The 15,205-nt window shown below is 33.6% G+C and overlaps 1 protein-coding gene across 8 annotated transcripts; it reads left to right on the top strand.

Moving 5' to 3' along the window:
• The first annotated feature begins 5,527 nt into the window (after positions 1 to 5,527).
• LOC107867548 (helicase sen1) lies at positions 5,528 to 14,483 on the top strand. 8 transcript variants are annotated; one of them, XR_001673225.2, is made up of 9 exons: positions 5,528 to 5,726; positions 7,126 to 8,846; positions 10,070 to 10,249; positions 10,464 to 10,559; positions 10,654 to 10,819; positions 10,894 to 11,026; positions 11,112 to 12,875; positions 12,986 to 13,859; positions 13,975 to 14,483. XR_001673225.2 is itself a non-coding variant. In XM_047410925.1 (9 exons), the coding sequence occupies exons 3-9, from the start codon at positions 7,793 to 7,795 to the stop codon at positions 13,409 to 13,411; spliced, it is 3,819 nt and encodes a 1,272-aa protein (XP_047266881.1). In that variant the 5' UTR covers positions 5,534 to 5,726; positions 7,126 to 7,169; positions 7,671 to 7,792; the 3' UTR covers positions 13,412 to 14,483. The 8 variants fall into 8 exon arrangements, 7 of the variants coding, with proteins under 7 accessions (XP_016569324.2, XP_016569322.2, XP_047266884.1 ...); XM_047410925.1 differs by having other exon boundaries at positions 5,534 to 5,726; positions 7,126 to 7,169; positions 7,671 to 8,846; positions 12,986 to 14,483; XM_016713838.2 differs by having other exon boundaries at positions 10,657 to 10,819; positions 12,986 to 14,483.
• The last annotated feature ends 722 nt before the right edge of the window (positions 14,484 to 15,205 follow it).

The raw sequence follows: 15,205 nt of genomic DNA, 5'->3' as shown, positions 1-15,205 counted from the left end.
ACTTTTGTAAAATTACAGTTTATAGCAAGAGTAACATTATTTTACTCATTAACTAGGTAAGTGCATGTTTTACTCTCGCTACTTAATATTTTCCTATTTTCACTCCACTATTTCACATCCCCAAATATAGCCATATCTTTTATCCCTTTTTTCATCTTATTTTTTATTTTTTTTATTTTTATTTTATTTTCACTTTATTTTCTCCTTTCTATTTCTTTTTTTTTCCTTTTGCATTTTTTTGTTATAATTTTTTGTTTTACGTTTTTTTTCCTCTTTTTCATATTTGAAGATAATTATCTACATGATCTTCAAGATTTCAAAATAAAACATCATTATTGACTTTCACTCTCTTATATCTCTATCTTTTTTTTCTTATTAGTTTTTTTAATTTCTTTTTCTTTTTTATTTTTTCGTTTCCACTTTATTTTCTCTCTTCTATTTCTCTTTTTTTCCTTTTTCATTTTTTTCCTTTCTCATATCTTTTTGTTTTTATCTTTTTCTATTTTCGTTTTCTTCTTTTTTCTATTTTATTTTATTTTTTTCCTTTTATTTTCCACTTCTATTTCTTTTTTTTTTTCTTTTTCACTTCTCTTTTTTCCTTTTTATATTTTTGCTTTTTTTCGTTTTTTACTCTTCTATCTCTAACTTTGATTTTAAAAAGACAAATATATATATCACATACACATATTCAAAAAACATATAAAATACATAGTCATACAGATCTGAATATGTATTTACAGTACAAAATATACATATGTATTTACGAAATACATATCATACTCATATTAAAGAGTAACAAACATAACTATACTATATATCTTCATATGTATTTGCGAAATACAAAGGTGATTCATATAAAATAAGAATATACATATGGACCAGGTGTGTATTCTGTAAATACATATGCAGAGCTATATGTATTTTATACGGTATTGGATTTGTCTTTCAATTGTACATACTATGTCATGTTAGTGGGTAGCATATGTACTTATTTATTTTCTTTTACAGTTTAAGATATGTATTATGTATTTTTTTATTACCTATATGTATATGTATATAATTGACATTTTTATTATAAAGATTTTGTGTCCTATATGTTTATATATACTTGTGAGTCAGATATGTATTTCCGTAAATACATATGCAGAATATATGCAAACCTGTATGTTTATTTATTTTGTATATTTTTTGAATATGTATATATGATATAGATATTTGTCTTTTAAAAATAAAAGATAGAGATAGAAGAGTAAAAAAAATAGAAAAAAATAAAAATAAAAACTATTTTTTTTAAAAGTGAAAAAGAAAAAAAAGAAAAAGAAAGGGAAATAGAAACTAGAAATAGAAGTGTAAAAACAAAATCGATTTAAAAAAAAAAAAAAAAAGAAGAAGAAGAAGAAGAAGAAGAAGAAGAAAATGAAAAAAAAATGAGAAAAGGCAAAACAAAAAAAAAAAAAGAAAAACAAAAAAAAAAGAAAAAAAATAAATAAAAAATGAAAAAGGAAAACAAAAAAGTAGAAGAGAGAAAATAAAGTGGAAAGAAAAAAATGGAAAAGAAAAAGAAATTAAATTAAAAAAAATGAAAAAACTAACAAGAAAAAATAGTTAGAGATATAAGAGAATGATAGTTTGAAATTTTGAATATCATGAAAATAATAATCTTCATATTTGAGTTTGATTTGAAAAGAAATCTACTAATTTAAATAAGATTAATTTATGAGAATTTAATTAGATGAGATAATTATTCCTTATATCTTGTTGTATATGTATTTGTATAACAACAGTTTAGTTAAATATAAAATACAATTTGCTATTTTTTGTAATTATGAAACTATTGCTATAAAAGTTACAATCAAGGCTCTATAATTGATATTTCTGAAATTTTTGTGAACTCACAATCCATACACAACGAAACAATTATCAGAAGGACGCTCTACTTAGAGCTAATAGCTCGTCGTGTTACACAGAAGACATGCAAATAAAAAATATAAAATTGAAACCAAAATTACGCACAACCTCATTTATGAAAATAGATTAACGTATTAGTTTATGTCATTTGGTATTTAATTACTTAGGTTGAAATTAGAATTTCCCCTAGCACTTACAACATAAAAATGATTAATGTTGACTTGTTTTCATCAACTAAATATTAAATATTCAGGTTAATATTAGGATACATAATATATAAACGGTTATAAAAAAGAAATTTTAAAAATAAGAATTTATATTACACTAGGGCAAATCGAATTACACAAATGTATACTTTTATACCATTGGTGTATAAAATTAAAATAAAATAATATTTTAGTAACCTCGTCAATATGACTGATATTTTAGTGAGTGACAAATATGATAGTAGTTAAACATGTGCCTTTTCTCAACCTACCAAACTATTTCATTATAATTTTTCCAAAATTGTCCAACAATATTATCTTAATCTACCACAAGTTTGGCCAATTCTTAAAATATTTTACCTATTCTCTCTGTGAAAACCTTTTTTAAAAATTAATCCACTTAATAACATATCAAATAATGAAAAAAGTACCCATTTTTTTTGTTTGAAAATCCAAAAAATAAAATAAATTGAATACGTGTTGTTTACATATACGGCAGTTAAACGGATCTAGACAGATAATCACGCGAAGCATTAGATTGAAATGTCATATTTAACCTTCAACCTTTATCCGACTCCTTTGGTAGGTCGTATTAAATAAAATAATCCATAAATTAAAAGTTAGTCCAGTTATGTATAATGTTTGGTTGCTCAATTTAAATTTGATCTCACCTAATACATGGATAGCTAATACACCATAGAGGGGTCGTTTGGTAGAGTGTATAAGATAATACTGAATAGGTTGTATTAATAATGTTGTGATTAGTAGTGCAAATATTAGTAATACTGAGATTATTTTTTATGCAGTATTTGGTTTGATGTATTGAAAACAATATGTATTGTTATATTTTAAAAAGAATATTGTATGTTTACAAAAATACCCTTTGACATATTATAACTTTGTCTATTCTTTGCAAAACTTTTTTTTTAAAATAAAATAAAAAAAAAATATAACTAATTATTTACTTTGAAATTTTAAGATTCAATTATTCACTTATATATTTTTTTTTGTTATCTTTTCTTTATTTGTTCATAATTTTTTTGTTGTTTCCACGTTGTGATGTTCTTATGTTGGAGGAAGATACGTGTAACTTTTGAACGAGACAATAGAATTATTATTGATATAAATTTGTGTTCCGTAGAGTGCATGTTAAAGCTAAGTAGAAAAAAAATATTTTTATTTATGATATCCTATTTACAAAATTAAAGTTTGTATGCAATCATACAATTTATTTTCGGATTGTGACCAATAATTATTTTTTAAGTTAATGGAGTAATTTGTTTATGACTAAAATTATTTGGAGGGATATTATTATCTTGATAAAATGAAAAGAAATAACTCACATTGAATAAATTGAAAAGATTTAGAAAAAAAATTAAAGAAATTTGAGGGCATTTTTGTATTGACACATATTTATCCATGGATTATTAATCCCACCAAGTTGGGTGTATTAGTTATACAACCTATAATACCATGTAGGGTGTATAACTAATCCATGTATTAGTTATACATAGCTTCAAAATTGCTACCAAACAATGTACTAAGTAATCCCATCATTTAATCCATGGATTATGAAAATAATCCATCCTACCAAACGGGTCCAGAGTGTATTATCTTATCCCTAAGAAACCATGGGATTACTTATATATGGATAAGAGAATGAAAATGACTCAACTATCCTCCATTCTTTTTATTAAATTTTTTCTTTTAGTTTTATTTTAAATTTAATCACTACAAATTTGATTGTTATGTTACATTTAATTTGCCAACTTTTTTTTACTTTGCGTATGCGGATCAAGTGCTTAAATATCATTTATTCCCTTATGTTGGTTGATAGTTTCGAATTTGAACTAAATTTATGCTATTTTGTAATTGTTCAATTTACAGACAGATTAATTTAAATAGAAAAAATTATTGTCAAATAAATATATAATTTGAAAATCTAAAATTATATTATCAACAGTCCGTGATGTTCTTACATTGTGTGCTTTACATTTTTTAAAAATTATTTCTCTATAATATGATAATTATTTGTTTGTTTTAATTTTTTCTTGATTAAATAGACTCAATTTTTTTTTAAAAAATAAATGATCAACTAAGCGGAGTGAGAATTATTATTCATATTTTAGTTTTTTTAAGATCGCGCAAAGCGTGAGCAACTTGACTAGTTAAATGAAGTAGAAAATCTCATAAAAATTTAAGGGTATAATTGTAAAAAAGATTTTGTTGAGTTTTAAAATACATGATATATCTAGTGTTTAATACAATGAACCAAACACTTGATAAAAAATTACTAATTCCTGCATTACTAATCCTTGTATTACTACTCCCTGTATTGTTAATCCATGATAGCTTCTCTTTGTACCAAACGACCCCTTACTGTGTTTGGATAGTTGTTATGTATTATTACATAGTGTATCGTATTATGTTGCCTTATACTGTGTTATTTTAACGAATATAATATTTAGATGGATTGTATCATTTTTTATAGTTACATAATCTCACGTAAATTCTATCGTTTTTTATTGTTACATAATGTCACTTAGATTATATCATTTTTCATTGTTACATAATCTCACATCTCAAATTTGAAGAATAAACCTGCTAAAATGGTAGGGTACGAGGTACATAGGACTGATATAAAGAGGTATAGGATAAAAGACAAAATAAAATTATTAATACTAAAATATAAAAGTATAGTGAGTGAAAAAAATGCAAGGCAACGAAGTGATCCCACCAAATTGATAATATAAAATGAGATTTTTGCGTTACCTAATGATGAAACTAAATGATACGATGCCATAAAATTTTACTAACAATTAGAACAAACATAGTATTTAGTAACAATAAAATAAGATGGTAATACCATCCAAACATACTGTAACTATGCAAGAAGTCATTTGGTAGCTAATAAAGAGGTAATTTATTCAAGTATTAATTTCTGCTAAGTTATATAATGTTTGATAGTTAATCAGTGAGTATATTATTTATGTATAAAATTTACATAATATTTGATTTACAATTAAGAAATTTGCATAACTAATACATACGTTATGAAGAAATTTGTGTGTTATCTCACACGAATCATCAAGAAGATTGAATAACTAACCTAACAAGCTGCCAAAAAACCCCTGAAGGTCCACGGCCCAAACTGGTCATCTTCACTACGTAAATAAACAAAAACTTAAGGGCATTTATGTAAATGAACCTCATTATTATAATTCTTAAAATAAACAAAAAAATATATATTAATCCAATTTTTAAAAAAGAAAAAGTAACGCCGTCAGATTAAGTATCTACCGGAAATTCAAATTAAACGGTGATCGGCGTTTTCTCCGGCGAGGGCCGGGGCCCACATGGGCCTTTTTATTTTTCCTATAAATAGGGCTCTCCCCACTCAATTCTTTTCACTTGCATTCTTTTTCTCCTCTCTCTCTCTAAAAACGCTCTCTCTCTCTCTAGAGATTTATACAAAGCACACCAACTATATAGCAAAAAATAAGAGAAATTTATTATTATATTTAATTTAAAATTTTATTTATTTATTATTAGTATTTTTTTTCCTTTTTTTTTTCTTCTGTATTTGACCCGATTTCTTGGTGCTGTTTGGAGGTACTTTTCCTTTCTCTCTCTTTCTCTCTCCACACAATTTGATTAATAATTAATAAATTATTCAATAATAATAATAATTGTAATAATAATAGAGTGAACAAAAATAGATCGAATTAATTTTGTAGCAACCAAAAAAAAAAATAGATCGAAAAAGTGAGTAAGTTGTGTTTGATCTGGGTGAATGAATAAATATGAATTTGAATATTTATTTGGTAAATTCACTAATAGGTTAATTTGGTTTTGTATGATTTTTGTTATTTTTTGATTGTTGGAAACCCTAATTTGAATTGGTAAAAATTGAATCTGTTTGATGGGTATTTTTTATTTGGAAAAATTTGATTGGTAGGGGTCAAAATCTGGTACAAATCTTAAAAGGGTTATTAGGGGTGAATTAGTTGGGTGATAGTTGTTAGTTGTATTATTTAATTTTCTTGTGTGTACTGAGTGTAGTTTTGTTCACATTGGTTGGATTTGTTTTTGATGTATCATTTATTTACTGTTTGTGCATTACTTACTGTATATTTTACTGTGGGGAATTTGGAAAGCTAGGACTATTTTGATGAGTTTGTACTTGTGGATGTGTGGGGGAGTCGATTGATATATGCGAAAGATTGAAAATAGGGTTTGTTAGATATAGTTTTTATTAGGGGATTATGGTTTTATATTATGTATCAAGCCATAGATCTATTGGAATGGTATGAGATAAGGTTGGCATACAGATTTTTTATGCATTTGGATATAGTCTATTTGCTGATTGAAAAACCATGTGTATAATATAGGCACGAATCACTCTAAGAATGTGGACTAGTGGTCTATGAAGTGGGTTGCGAACCATGAGGTCTTAGGTTTAAATCCCAAACATAGATGTCCCATCTGTCCCAACCTTGTTGGATGGAGTTACGTAGTACCTATTGCTGGTGGGAGGTGACAGGTATCTCGAAGAATTAATTGAGGTGCACGCAAGCTGGTACGGATAACACAATTATTTAACAAAAAAATAAAAGAAATATAGGCCAAGTCTTGGAAAAAACTACTACTTTTTTGGTATTTGTGCAGTCTAATTAATCTTTGTTGCCCATGTTCTTATCCTCTTAGCCCCCCTGTAGTTGCTTTTCCTTCTTCTCGTATTTGGTTGTTGAGGCCCATAGTAATTGCTAGCATGTTGTTGCATAAGAGTTGAACTTGCACATACTTTTAGGGCTTGACCTTGGCGATGAATTTTCAGTATCTTTTGCCTTTTCTTTATTGTTTGATTGATTATGACCCGATTAATCTTTGTGATACTGTAACAATCATTATGATTTAAGAATTTAACTCCCCGTTCATGGCTTATGCCTTTTTTTTTTTTAAATCTGCTGAAAGATGAATTGCTGATTAAGATAATAATTTGATCATGCAGGCTATTAATATACGTTCCCGTTTTAAGACATTGCAGCTGTAGCCGTGAGTGCTGACTGCTACTAAAGCAATTCACTTGCTTCATGTTTTTAATATTCCAAATAGACGAGGATGATGTAAACCTTATGCTGTAGAGTGGATTGCAAATCTATGTTTTTGATGCTGTGACATTTGTCCCTTAATAAGTTTATTATGTTCCCCTAATTGCGGTCTTTCTTGCTTTTAATGTTATTTGAGCAATAAAGAGGTTAGAATATTTGCCAATAGCTCTGCGCGAATTAAATATTAGCGAGAGGTGGTGATATAAGCTCTTTTTATTCAGTGTATATGCAATTATATTTGAGATGGGTTCTAAAGGAAAGGTATTATTTGATCTTAATGAACCGCCTGCCGAGGATGACCAAGATAGTGATGGTGTCCTCTGTCTCCAGCCTCGGAGAGCAGTTCCTTCTTCTAGTACAAACACTTCTGAGTTTTTGGCATCCTCTGTTGATCCTCCGGGGATAGTAAACAATCATGCATTTTCCCATGCCTCTTCCGTTTCAGGTTTTCAGCCCTTTGTTCGATCAAAAGGTGCAGAGGCATCTAGAGAACCTGAGGATCAGAGGACTGCTGGACCCTCAACTTCGGGTGGTGCTTCATTTTCTAAATCAAATCAAGAAGACACAATGAAGGCTTTGCTGCAGCCAGATCTAAACTCTATTGATATGCAAGTGGCTGAAAAGGAAGAAGGTGAATGGTCTGATGCAGAGGGATCAACAAATGCAGATAAAAGTTGTGGTTTGAATGATAAGTCGAATACTGGTGTTGATAGAGCTTTGCAGGAGAAATCAGCAGTTGAGCCGGTGAGCAATAATGATAAAGTTGGCTCTGTCGATAATGCTTCTCGGGATAATGAGAAACGGAACGGTGAAAATTACAATGTTTCTTCTTTAGAATTAGACCGAGATACAAATGACAGGAAAAGTAATAGCAGAAGTTCTGAAACCAGTAGTAAAGGTGATATCACCATGGATGGTCAGGAGGATTCTGGGCAGGTGCCAAAGCATAGAGAGATTAGAGGTGTTGAGGCAATTCATGCACTAAAGTGTGCTAACAATTTTGGTAAGCGCCCTAAGATTGACCAGCAGAAGGAAGCGATGCTGGGAAAGAAGCGTAGTAGGCAGACCATGTTTCTTGATTTGGAAGACGTTAAACAGGCAGGTTCTCAAAAAAGTACCACGAGGCGGCAAAATTTTCCAGCACCTGTTACAACTCGTACTGTAAAAGAGTCTCGTAATGTTCCTCCACCTTCTGAAAAGAACGCGGAAAAGCAGAGTCAGCTACTTGTGAAAGATGTGAAACAAATTGATTCAACTAATGAAGGAAACTTGCCTATGGAATCTAATGATTCTAAATCTGAATCCAGTGCTGATGTGAACCTTGCACCTCTAGGTCGGCCAAGACGGATGAATAGTTCTACTGACCTTTTGTCTGAGGCTCAAACACAACCTATGCCTAGACAAGGTTCTTGGAAGCATCCCACAGATCAGAGACAAAATAGAAACTCACAGTTTCCTGGTAGGAAGCCTGCTCTGACTAGTCAAAATTCCATGGATACAAAATTGGGAGCCAAAAAACCTCCATCCAAGAAGCAACCTGTAGTAAGTAGCCTGTGTCTAGATACATCTGTAGAACGCCTTATTCGCGAGGTGACAAACGAGAAGTTTTGGCAACATCCAGGTACTTTTGTGTTCCACTTGATTATTATTCTCATCACTGTGGTTATTACCGCTACTTTTTGTTGAAAATATTCATTACTCTTCTGTCTCGGAGATTTCATTCTTCTCTGTGCTTTTAAAGCTATGCAACATAAGTGTATAACCCATCCCTATTGATTCTTGTTTGATGTATATCCAGATTTCCAGTGCCTCAACTAGGTTTTAATTGAGAGCATTGCTCTTACTGTGCCTAGTAAGGTATGTGATGGGAGATGAGCACTTATATTGATTCTTGTCTTAGATTTTCATAGTTAGTTCTCTTGTTAGAGGTTAAGGATCAAAATTTGCATTTCCCTAGAATATTGTTGGAATGAGTGGTGTGCAAATCCTTTACTTTTTCTTGTGTTCTATAAGACTGATTGTGTCGTGAGATAGTATGGAATTCATCTTTGCTTTAGGTTATAATCAAAGAAGCAAGTATGTGTTTTTGCCCACTGGGCACTGTACCTAAGTGGTCATTCAAAATCTGATTAACCCTTTAAACTTCTTTTGTGTTGTATTTCTCATTTTTCGAGTGTTCTGGATCGTAAAACTTTCTGTTTTCATTGGAAAGCTTGTAAACTGGTATCGTTTTACCAGCTGAACATTGTCCCATCTCTCTTTCTTGTATGATTTCTCAGTTCCCTTATGATGATGTAAGCGTGTTCAGTAATTTATGTTATATACTGCCACTTTCTTCTGGGTTGTTTTACTGGTCATATTTAGCATCCTGTTCTATGGAATGCTTGGTGAGGCAGGATTTACTGTTTTAGTTTATTAAGTGGTGGTGTTTATATTACTCAGGCCCATGCATAGCAAAGGGGATCCTCCAGCTTCATCTGGTGGGCATCTCAATCATCAGGATTGCTTGTGGGATGGAAGATCTTTTGTGTTATCTCAAAGATGGCTATATAATTATTAGTGTATTTTTCATGATCTCTATGACTAACCTGTTCATATGTATTGGGATAAAGTTGTGAATAGATTTTTGTGTTAGCTAATTTTATTATGTAGTGCTCCCATTTGCTCCTCTGAAGCGCCTGTTTAGGCATGTTCAGTAGCGAGTCGCATTGTACAGCTCCTTGAGCCTCATAAGGATTTTTTTTTCCAATTTCTTATTTGCATTCCTAATGTCAAAAAGTGGTGTGGTGCATGAAGTGCCATCATATGGTGTATTATTAAGGGGTGAACTTCTCTTCATGTCAGATGAAGCGGAGCTTCAGTGTGTACCTGGTCACTTTGAATCTGTGGAAGAATATGTTAAGGTGTTTGAACCCTTGCTCTTTGAGGAATGTCGGGCACAGCTGTACAGTACATGGGAGGAGATGACTGACACAGGAACCCATGTGAAAGTCCATATTAAAAACATTGAACGGCGAGAAAGAGGTTTGTTATGGCATTTTTTATATATTTATTTTATTTTATCCTTTGATTTGGATATGAGGAACGCCGTTGTATATACCAAATACATATTTGGGAAGCTAGGGCCACTTATATAGCTTGTACTTAAAGAGAAAGTTTAAGAGCCGGAAAGTTGTGGTCGGCCTAGCTGAATTTCTTTTCCTCCCTTTCTAATCAGCACTCTGTTTATTCTGCACAGGATGGTATGATGTAATCCTTTTTCCAGAATGTGAGTGGAAGTGGTTATTCAAAGAGGGAGATGTAGCAGTTCTCTCCACTCCCCGCCCCGGATCAGGTTGGTATTATAGAACTGTTTGTTGATGTGTATTTCAAATTTCCTATGTTTCTTCTTAATTTTAGTAAAATTTCTGAACTTCTTATGAATTAAGCAGTCCGATCACGGAGAAGTGGCACCTCAACATTTGGGGATGGTGATGAGCCTGAAATTAGTGGTCGTGTGGCTGGTACTGTGAGACGACACATACCTATTGATACTCGAGACCCTGCCGGAGCCATCCTGCACTTCTATGTTGGAGATCCATATGACACCAACAGGTTAGTGATTTGACTTTTAATTGCTTCTGCCTTCTGTTACTGGTGAGCTATCATCTTGATATTTCTTCTTTCAGCAATATTGGTAGTGATCACATACTGCGGAAACTGCAACCAAGAGGCATCTGGTTTCTGACTGTTCTGGGTTCTCTAGCAACAACCCAACGTGAATATGTTGCTTTACATGCATTCCGGCGTCTTAATCCGCAGGTTATATCTTAAACCCAGCTCTTCACTGAAAACTTTTTTCTGCATGCTTATCAGTTTGAACAAAGAATTATGATTTTATGTGTAGATGCAAAATGCAATTCTTCAGCCAAGTCCGGAGCATTTCCCTAAATACGAAGAGCAGACACCTGCAATGCCCGACTGCTTTACACCAAACTTTACTGACCACTTGCACAGGACCTTTAATGAACCACAGCTAGCAGCAATCCAATGGGCTGCTACACATACAGCTGCTGGGACTAATGGTATGACAAAGAGGCAAGATCCATGGCCTTTTACTCTAGTTCAAGGGCCACCTGGTACGGGTAAAACACACACAGTGTGGGGAATGCTGAATGTCATCCATCTTGTTCAGTATCAGCACTATTACACAGCATTGCTCAAGAAACTTGCTCCTGAAAGCTATAAGCAGAATAATGAGAATAACTCAGATAATGTTGCTACTGGATCCATTGATGAAGTCCTTCTAAGCATGGATCAGAATCTCTTCAGAACCCTCCCTAAGCTATGCCCAAAGCCTAGAATGCTTGTCTGTGCTCCTTCAAATGCTGCAACTGACGAGCTTCTTGCACGTGTTCTTGATCGTGGATTCATTGATGGCGAGATGAAAGTTTATCGGCCTGATGTTGCACGCGTTGGGGTGGATTCCCAAACGCGTGCCGCTCAAGCAGTTTCTGTAGAGCGGAGAACCGAACAACTTTTGATGAAGAATCGCGATGAAGTTTATGGGTGGATGCACCAGTTGAGAGCTCGTGAAGCTCAGTTGTCACAGCAGATAGCTGGCCTTCAAAGAGAACTAACAATTGCTGCTGCTTCTGGTCGTGCACAGGGATCTGTTGGAGTTGATCCTGATGTTCTTATGGCTAGGGACCAAAATCGAGATACTCTATTGCAGAACCTTGCAGCAGTGGTTGAGAATAGAGATAAAATACTGGTGGAGATGTCCCGCCTTCTGATTTTGGAGAGTAGGTTCCGTGGTGGTAACAATTTCAACATGGAGGAAGCTCGTGCAAGTCTGGAGGCTAGTTTTGCCAATGAAGCTGAAATTGTTTTCACTACCGTCTCAAGTAGTGGGAGGAAATTGTTCTCTCGTCTTACCCATGGTTTTGACATGGTAGTCATTGATGAAGCAGCCCAAGCCAGTGAAGTAGGAGTTCTTCCTCCTCTTTCTCTCGGTGCAGCAAGATGCGTTCTTGTAGGGGATCCACAGCAGCTTCCTGCTACAGTTATCAGCAAAGCAGCTGGAACATTGATGTACAGTAGAAGCCTCTTTGAGAGGTTTCAGCAAGCAGGCTGCCCAACTATGTTGTTATCAGTGCAGTACAGGATGCACCCTCAAATTAGGGATTTTCCTTCTAGGTACTTTTATCAAGGTCGCCTTACTGATAGTGAAAGTGTTGTGAATCTGCCTGACGAAGTTTATTACAAGGAGCCTTTACTGAAGCCTTACATCTTTTATGACATTACACATGGTCGAGAATCACATAGAGGTGGATCCGTTTCATATCAGAATACACATGAAGCGCAGTTCTGTCTTCGTTTGTATGAGCATCTTCAAAAAACTTGTAAATCTCTTGGTGTTGGGAAAGTTACTGTAGGTATAATCACTCCATACAAACTGCAACTTAAATGCCTCCAAAGGGAGTTTGGGGATGTTTTAAATTCTGAAGAAGGAAAAGACATTTACATAAATACTGTGGATGCTTTCCAGGGTCAAGAGCGTGATGTTATTATAATGTCATGTGTGCGTGCCTCAGGTCACGGGGTTGGGTTTGTTGCAGATATAAGGCGAATGAATGTTGCTCTTACTCGTGCCAGAAGAGCTCTTTGGGTATGTTACTTTGTCTCTGTTTATGCTCATAACGCTATAGTCATAATCTATATGTGCAAGCAGTGCAACATACAAGTCAATAATAACTCTCTTTTATGTTCTCTTAACAGGTAATGGGAAATGCCAATTCTCTGGTGCAATCAGAAGATTGGGCTGCACTGATTGCCGATGCCAAAACCAGAAAATGTTACATGGACATGGATACTTTGCCCAAGGACTTCTTGCTGCCTTTGCTACCCAAGACAGCTTCTCATGCTCCTCCACCAACCAAGATGTCTAATAATCGAGGTTTGAGATCTGGGTTACGACACAGAGTATACGATACACACATGGAGTCCAGATCAGGAACACCTTCAGAAGATGATGAAAAGCCAAATTCATTGCATGTAAGGAATGGAAATTATAGGCCTCCTAAGCCATCACTGGAGAATTCATTGGATGATTTTGATCAATCTGCTGATAGATCTAGAGATGCCTGGCAATATGGCTTACAGAGGAGGCAAAATACAGCTGGAAATGGGAGAAGAGACATGTAATTGATGTCTGTGGATATGTGCCATAATTGCAGGGACCAACCATTTTGTTCCTGATGTTGTGGCTTTGCTCCTGGCTAGGAGATCAGTTGATGGCACAACTATGCATGCTGATCTTGTGGTGCAACACGGCTTTGGTTGGAAGGACTTTTCGGTGATGCGAGAATGGTTGGCAATATGGCAGTAAGGAAGCGTTTTTGCTCCTAAAGACATTGCTCCTGGCTTGGACAGAGGTCAATGACAGCTGGATAAGCTAATTTCGTGTTCAGAATATGGTTTGACAAAAAGAATTATTGTCGATGAAGAGAATGAGTGGATTTGTAAAATAGGAAGAGATCCTGGTTGATAATGAGGGCACTCTAGGAATATTTAACGAGTTGATGGGATTTTGAGGATGGGAGCTCTCTGAGTCAATGCCTGAAGTACGTTTACTGACTGATTGATTATAAAGGTAAATCTTCGAAACGAATGATGATGACTTGAAGTTCTTGATATGTACAACATTTTCATTTGGTTTGAGCTTTTCTAAAAGTGCACTTGGCAGCTTATTATCAAGTATTTAGCAGGTCTAATGTATATGCTTATCTTCCGTTGGGACTGAGAAGAAAAGCTTATCACAGCAAACAATCTTGAATATACAGCCATCTGTGGCTGGAAAATGGGAACCCTTTATGATTGCTTCTCTGTTGAATGATATATGCCACTGGGACTAACCTTAGAGACAACTAGTCCAGGATAGAAGCCCAAGACAGAGAACTGAGCTGCCCATGTGGGGAATTGTTTCAGAATTCACTGAAGGCTGAACACGGAACTCGTCAGATGGCAAGTCTGTGATATGCAGAACCAGTACGATCTGATGAACAAGTCAGGACCGCATATAAACTGACTGAGTACAGTTATTTGGATCCCAAATGTTGATACAGAGGAGGGACTTGGAAGATACCGACTAGTTCTGTACATGTTCTTGTGGAGAAAATTCTTTTTATTAATTATTAATTAGGTAGACTCATACTTAGGAATGTTGCAGAACTTTTTGTTATCCTTCTCAAAAGAAATCTTGAAGTTCATCTTTTAACTGTGTCCTTTTCCATGCTCAATTTATTTAGTGCACGTTCCATCACTTCCATCAATGAAAAATGAGAGAAGGTTGAGCATTTTAGTTCAATTCTCACAACTACTAGCACTTACTGCAAAATTCATCAACAATAACTTTATATATTCATATAAAATTACTGAACTGGCATTGTTAATGCTTTCATATAACCGTAAAAGTGTTTTCATGTTTGCTAAAGTTATTCTTTGTGTGGTTTAAAGATTTCAAAAAAGTACTAAGAACAAATAGCTTCTGTATTACACCAAACATATTTGAATGTATAAAAGGATTGAGGCCACCTTGCCGCCCATGTTGTGTAATTTTGTGTTTAACTAATAAATACTATAATGATCAGGGCTGATCATTGAAAATTAGTCTTATTAGCATTGAAGACATATTATGGACAAGATTGAAGATAAAATATACATTCAATATCTGAAAATTCAGTCGTACTGAATTCGATATCTAATCTGAAATATATAAAGTTTTGTTAAATTCACAATCCAAAAATCCAAATCAAACCTCCAAAGAATTTCGATTGGATTTCAAAATTGGCTCTGCCCACCCCCAACATTAAGAGACTTTTAATACGTTAAAACTTTAGGGGTAAGTCTAGTGGTAGCTTGAATTATTTACGGTCTATATTGAGGACTAAAAGAGCAAGTTACACATTAGGCTGATCAGTTAAAAATAATTATATTTAT

Source organism: Capsicum annuum, chromosome 4 (genome assembly GCF_002878395.1).
Source record: "Capsicum annuum cultivar UCD-10X-F1 chromosome 4, UCD10Xv1.1, whole genome shotgun sequence".
NCBI lineage: Eukaryota > Viridiplantae > Streptophyta > Magnoliopsida > Solanales > Solanaceae > Capsicum > Capsicum annuum.
Note: the sequence above shows the minus strand (reverse complement) of the source record. Positions and strands in the feature narration are given on the sequence as shown.